Genomic DNA, 7500 nt, shown 5'->3' on the forward strand with positions numbered 1-7500 from the left:
TAACGAAACAATGCTGCTATGATGTGTCACAGTCGCAGTACGAATCTCAAATAAATTCGTGGGCCGCGCGCGCGCCCGCTCTTAAGTTGGCCGAAGATTTTCTTGGGAAAATTTACAAAATTATATTGTGCGCGAACACCTATTAACCGATAATTTTCTTCTTGTTCACTTATCGTAGGATCTACGTAAATAAGTACATAGATAGATATGTTTACAAGTCTATACCTTTAAAAGAGACATATAGCATATCGTTACATCTATCGAATTCAATGTGAAATTTTAATAACCGCCTATATATATATATATATATATATATATATATATATATATATATATACGTATGTACGTACACTATGCATACACTTTAACGAGAACACACGTATTCATTTAAGTCTGATAATCGAAACGTCCGACGATCAACGATAATGTCACAGAGAGCTCAAGAATAACTACTGACTTCGGTTTATCCGATTTGCCGTTACTTACAAACACATATGTACTTACATACATGTAAAAGCTCTATTATATTAATTAAAAATACATAATATTGAACATAATTTCTTTTTCTTTTTTTTTGTAGCGATAAGATTACAAAACGTATATAATTGTCCCTATGACGATCCAAACTCAATCGTTTTCCGAGATTATTTTAATAACGTAGCTCTTAAAGTTATTTACGATTCTTTCATTACTTCACTCTATGTAAAATATAATACGCTCCTATGTAAAATATAATACGTTTGAGAATAATCACGTCGGAAGAAATTAAAATAATACGAATGATAAAATTTGATATGTCGTTAAATAAATATCGCGAAAATTTTATTACGAGCCAATAAAAAGATTCGTATCATCGTAGACATCCTTGTTTCCTCTTTTACACCCCGCCATCTTTCATTTTGGTGTAATATATTTTTGGTAAAAAAAAACGTAAGATGTAAAAGAAGGTAGAAAAAAGTTCTACGTAAAATTTTCATATACGTTACCAAAGTACGACAATGACAATGACAATGACAATGACAATGACAATGACAATGACAACGACAACGACACCCTGTGGATAATCGTGGAAGGGTGCCTCCTCAATGCAAAAAGAACGAACGACGGATCTACGTTCCCGCCCACGTGACGGCGGCCATGTTTGTGACGTAATCCTGACGTCACCGAACCGATGGCGTGCTCCTCACGCTCTAGGGATACGACGACGACGACGATTTTCTACGCGAAATCTCGAAAACGTGTCGAGTATTATCGTTTGAATAAATCGAAGGCATCTGTCATTTTAATTCTAATACTTTTCTACCATTACGGACAAGATTACGAGAAATGAATAAATATCTCGATTTGACAATATACGCGAAGTGATTGAAGGTCGTCATAGTCGTTGTCGTTCCCTTCCTGTTCGTACAAAAAAAAAGGAACAAAGAAAAACAAAAACAAAACAAAAACTTTAACAACGCTACTTTTCGAACGTTCCGAATCGAACGAGATAAAACCAATAAATCGTTCACGGGCGTCCTTCTATATTGACAAATGGACATTCGATTTTCCATTGTTTCAAATTTTACGTTATCTCGCGCTTACTGTCTCTACGCTTACGTTTTGTTGCACAATCACACAACATATCTACATATATATTATATATATGTATATATATATATATATATATGCGTGTGTGTGTGTGTAGCGTGTGATAGTTTTCGATAAGGGGATCGTGTTAACCGTGACACACGAGTTATCGTATTGAGATCCGGAAGTAGTGCGAATAAAAATAAATATTTATTCGATAAAAGTTACTGCGTCGGGACGACATTATAAAATGCGTTTACGCTTTTGTATTCTCTCATGATAATTATTATGCTCGATGATTATTGAAGTCGATCCTGTAATGTCAACAAGAGGAAACCTATTAAAACTTTTCGTTTCGTGGAAAAGAAATTATTATTCTTATTACTGCATATTTGACGTGTAAATTTTATAAATAAAAAATATAAGTAATGTATTTATATATATATATACGATATATATAAAATATTTTGTATATGTATGTATATATATATATATACATAAATATGTTATTTATAAATAATAATATCATAGATTATGCTGAAGATCAGAGAACAGTAAGTAAAAAAAAAGAAAGTAAGAAAAGAAAAGAAAAGAAAAGAGTGAGGATAAACAAGATCTGTATGAAGTTTACTAACAATTTCTTCTTGTAAATGAAACACGACGAATAACAAATTCGTTCCATCTTCTGGAAGGAGTCAGACGAAAACGCGGTTCGTTTAAAAATTGCGTATAAAGCGGATTGAACGGAAAACAGGAGAGGTAGACAGTCTTAAAACAAAAAAAAAAGGAAAGAAAAAAATAAAAAAAATAAATAAATAAATAAATAAATAAAAAAAACTAGTCTGAGAAAAATGAAGAAGAAAGCAGCAGGTGGTTTTAAATCGCTCATCTTCCCAACCCTCCCCCGAGACACCGCCTATTCAAACCCACGTAGGACGACGATGATAGAAGTTAAATCTACGATGCCGTAGAGTTTAAAGTTGATTTACCTGTGGTCCACCACCCACGATGGATTGGTAGGCTGACTGAAAGACGCTGCCCAACTGCGTGAGGCCCTCATCCTCCATCTGGAACATTATGTCGGTGGTGCCAGGGGAGCCATTGTTGTTCAGATTATTATTGTTGTTGCTCATTAACTTCTCCGTGTTGGCAACGTCACGTAGTATCGTGTTAGACTGCATATCTTCTTCGGGCGAACAAGGGGTAGAAGAAGGTTGCAAAGGATTTTTATATTATCACGCGCGATGGATGATGATCGAGAGTAGTAGTAGTAGTAGTATATAATCCAAAAGAGATCGATTATCGAAGTAGCCCAGGATGAGAGGTCAAACGTCATAGAAAGAAGCAAAGGAAGGAAAAAAATGAGGATAGGGGTGGGAGGAAGAAGAGAAAGAAAAATGACGTCAAATCTCGAGGTCCGAGCTATCGCAGGAAGGAGGGTCCACCCTCCTCATTGTCACCCGTGTGGTGTTCCGCAGCTTGACGCGAAACAAAAGCCGATAAAAAATTTTCACGAGTCACTCGAAGAGCCGAGACAATGATAGACGGGGAGAGAAACGTCGCGAATGTACGCGCGAGCACGCTTGCTCGCGCTCGCGATTCCTCTCGCTCTCGCTCTTGCGCGCACGCACGCACGTACGCACAAACACGCACGCACGCACGCACGCACGCGAAAGAGAATGAGAATGAGAGAGAGGGAGAGACGCAAAAGGAGGCGTCGACTTCTCTCTCTCTCTCTCTCTCTCTCTCTCTCGCTCTTTCTCTCTTTTGTACCGGTTACACGCACGTATTACACACGCACGACGTAGGACACACACGAGCGCAACGAGCACCACGCACCACGCCGTTGAAAACTCGCGCGCCGCTCGTTATGCTGAACCAGCCAGCCAGGCACCCAGCCAGCCAGGAGCAGTAGCAGTAACACCACCAGCAGCAGTAGTAGTAGCAGCAGCAGCAGCTATAGCAGCTACCAACAAAGAACTTTGAGTTCGTGTCTTCTCACCCTCGTCAAAGTCCGCGGAGTTTTCCGTTGGGAGTACCGGAAACGGAAGAGAATGAGATAGAAAAGGATGGATAGATAAAAAGAGAAAATGAAAAGAAATGAAAGAGAAAGAAAGAAAGAAAGAGAGGAAAGAGAGTAAGGAAAATAGGAGGAAGAGAGAAAATTCACAAATTTGATATTAGTCGAAGAGCTGGAAAGATGTGATGGAGATACTGGATCGCGTCATTACCCGCATGGCGTCGCTCGATTTCGAGGTTAGAATTTCACACTGCCGATACACGTCGCCCCACCGGATTCTTTTTTCTTTTTTCCAATTCCTTATATAACACTTTGTCCACCTCGTTATATCTTCTGAATTATGTGTGTATATATATATATATATATATGTGTATATAATATATATATATATATATATATATATATATATATATATATCAACGATAATAAACGTAACGGGACATTTATTATCCTCTCGGTCTTCTTCTTATTATATATCTTTCGTTCATTCCGTACGATATATAAAAGCGAAAGACGAATCGAACTGAACTGGCATTTCAGTTTTTTCTTTTCTTTCTTTTCTTTTCTTTTTCTTTCTTTTCTTTTCCTTATCCTTTATCCTTTATCTTCGACGTTTCACACTTGACGAACAATATTCGTTCTCGATTGATGGAGATTTATGTGATACCTCTTATTCGTCGATAACACGACATTAATCGTTAAATACGATTAAAAAACTGTCACGAACTTTTCTTTCTTTTATATATATATATATATATAAAAAAAAAAAAATCCCGCACGATTTCATGAAGTCTCGTTAATTCGACGAACGAGATAATCGCGCTTGATTTCGCGATCGACTTCGAACGTGTTAAATACGGAGTAAGAAGGACAAGAATAAGGATAAGGATAAGGATAAGGATAAGGATAAGGATAAGAAAAAGAAAAAGAAAAAGAAGAAATAGTAGTAGCAGAAATTATAGTGTAGGTGGTGGTAGTGGTGGTGGAAGAGGTGATAGTAATAGTAGTGTAGTAGTAGTAGTAATAGTAGTAGTGGCAGTAACAGCAGTAAGAAAGCCAAGGTACGATCAAGAATCCAACTAACAAGAACTTCTCCCTTCGACCTACACGACAAGACTGACGCTACGTCCGCGAGGGGAGCCGTACGTCCGCCCTCCCCTTCCCCCACACATCCCCTTTGCTCTACGCCGCTATGCTGCCGCTACACGTCGCGCATCTCTTGCCATCCCCACTACTAGCCTTGCTTTCCCCCACCATTATTCGTATTCACTGTCGTGCGCTCACTTCTACTTACCTCTTCCTATCTCTCTCTCTCTCTCTCTCTCTCTCTCTCTCTCTCTCTCTCTCTCTCTCTCTCTCTCTCTCTCTCTCTCTCTCTTATGTCTCTCCCCCTACGTCTCACCACCCTTTGGCGTGCATGGTCCTCACAGTAAGCAACCCCTAGCGCGAAGGGGGCCACCGTTTTTGCCCGCAAAGCACGCCGTCGTCTTCTCTACATGCGTTTACACATATGTATATGTGACGTGCGTGAAAGCAGAGAAAAAGAGAGAGAGAGAGAGAGAGAGAGAGAGAGAGAGAGAAGCATCGATGGGGAGCATGTAACGTCGATGATACGACGCTGCTCTAGTGTGGGTGACTGACTCGCTCTCTCTCTCTCTCTTTCTCTCTCTTTCTCTCTCGCGTGACCGAATATCTACAAACCGTACCGAAAACATCGGCCCACTTGTTGAGTCGAAAAGAGAGCGAAAGACGAACGCTGAAAACGATATAACTCCTGTCTTAGTTGGTATTCTCTACGGTTTTTTTTTCGTGTTTTCTTCTTTTTTTGTATTCTTTTTTTTTCTCTTTTTTTTCTCTTTGTTTGTTTTTTATATCTTTCTCAACTTCCTCTTACGACATAGATCAAATTTAATCGAATCTACCAATATATATATATATATATATATATATATATATAATCTGTACCGATGTTCGATAACTTAATGAATAGATAACACGATAATACACGTACGAAAACTCGAGAATATAACTTCCAAATTGGTTTTTGTTAATATTGTCTAATATCTAAACCAAGGGATTACGATTTCTTTTCCTTTTCTTTTTCTTTTTAGCTTGTTCGTTTATTCGCGTTCTTTTATGTTTTTCTTTTTCAACGAATTACAAATAAAAAATCTTACAATTAAATTACAATTAAAAATCTGTCTGATTAGAAACGAATAAATGTTACATTAATACGAAGAACAACGGTATAAGGTTATCGATTTGTTGGGACGTTTTTGCACAGGGCGAACATACGAGAATAAAGAAGATGGAGAGGGGTGGGGGCAGGGTGAGAAATCGATGTTTGACAAAAGTAAAACGAAACTATTTGAAAGATAAATCATCAGGATTTCGTTTCATATTATCGACGTTTGAACGAGATTATGAGCAAAAATTTTCGTATCTACATCATCGAAGAACGAACTCGTAGATCGAACGCGTGCGCGCGCGATATAGAAGAGAAAAAGAAGAAAGAGAGCGTGATTTTGTAAAAGCTGTCCCAAGAGAGACAAACGAGATCTCTCCGTGGCGCCAAGGGTGCCTCGTTAGTTGGAAATTCGTGAGTAATTTTAGTGTCGTACCCACGCCCCGTGCGGCCGAACGTTTATAATTACCCCAACCTCACTCGACCTAATCTAACCCAGTTGGCAAACGAACGAGAGTTCCAGTTTTCCTTACCCTAAAGACGGAAAAAAATAAAAAAAAAGAAGAAAAATAAAATAAAAAAAAAATAAAAATAAAAAAGAAAGGATAGGTGCCTCTCGTATATCGCGGGATGGTGGTCTTCGTCGTAGTCTAAAGGGTGTCTTGTATCGAAAGATCGATCGGATATAACGTAAGATCCATTTTAACTAAATAAATTGAGGTAGGAAAAGAGAGAGAGAGAGAGAGAGAGAGAGAGAGAGAGAAAGAGAGACGATAATCTTTCGATCTAAATCGGAAATAATTGTTGAAGAACGCGGGAGCCGCGGGAAAAGTTTCTTAAAAAGGTTTGCCCGGCGAAAAGTTTTGCCTCTTTCGGTAGTTTTCGAAGTTAACGGAAGTTCGATTTGCTTCGATCACGGCACGATTTTTCCGTTAGCTCCAAACTCCGACGGCTTATCCGAAGAACGATAACGATCCTCTCGTTCGTCAACGAGGAGGGATTAATCGTTGGAAGGAAAGTTTTCGAAAGGCGTAATACGTTGCGAAGGAGACGAGATCGAGGAAACATCGATAAGGATTATGTAACGGTTAAAAGCGACGATGGAAAAGCATATACATAATATCAATTGGAATTTTAATTACTAAAAGGGAGAGGTGGGGACGGGAAAGTCGTTGGAGAATAATGGAGGGAGAGGGGTGGGCGAGACAGAAAAAAGAGAGAGAACGAGAGGTAGAGCGAGAGCGAAAGAGAGGGAGAGAGAGAGAGAGAGAGAGAGAGAGAGAGAGAGAGAGAGAGAGAGAGAGAAGATACAGGAACGTTAATAAGACGAAAAATCGAAAGCAAATTGGTCGTTCTTACGTAAAGTAGTTTGCGGGCGAGTACTGAAAGAGGAGGTGGAGGTGGAGGTCGTGATGGAGGAGGAGACAAGGATGCTAAAACAATGTCGGAACGAGTTGACATCAATTGTGTGAGCGACCGCTTTATTGAACACACTTGATCCCATTTCAATCCAACTACTATATAGCGATCACGACGGAAGAACTAAGACTGAAATAATTTCTCTCTATGAGTAAAGTTGTAGTAAGTAAAGTATCGAATCACTTTTCCTTTTCTTCTCCCCCTCCTCCTCCTCCCTTCCCCCTTTTATCCTTCCCTCTTCTAAGATTTCATCATCGTTCCTTTTCTTTCTTAATACCTTCTTTTTTCTTTTCTTTTCTTTTCTTGT

General features: G+C 38.9%; 1 protein-coding gene across 21 annotated transcripts in view; it reads right to left on the reverse strand.

Annotated features, from left to right (window-relative positions):
- The window catches only part of LOC124951187 (transcription factor 12), a 141364-nt gene that overhangs the window by 87070 nt on the left and 46794 nt on the right, over nt 1-7500 (reverse strand). Inside the window, exons 1-2 of one of the 21 annotated variants that reach the window (XM_047499103.1) lie at nt 3801-4740; nt 2559-3535 (exon numbers count right to left, since the gene is read on the reverse strand). The exons of 18 other annotated variants lie outside the window; for them this stretch is intronic. In XM_047499103.1, coding sequence (XP_047355059.1) covers nt 2559-2750 — 192 coding nt within the window. In that variant the 5' untranslated portion in view covers nt 2751-3535; nt 3801-4740. Of the gene's footprint in view, nt 1-2558; nt 4741-7500 lie in introns of those variants that run through there. 2 more of the 21 variants (XM_047499104.1, XM_047499102.1) reach the window with 2 other exon arrangements.

Source organism: Vespa velutina, chromosome 8 (genome assembly GCF_912470025.1).
Source record: "Vespa velutina chromosome 8, iVesVel2.1, whole genome shotgun sequence".
NCBI classification, from domain to species: domain Eukaryota; kingdom Metazoa; phylum Arthropoda; class Insecta; order Hymenoptera; family Vespidae; genus Vespa; species Vespa velutina.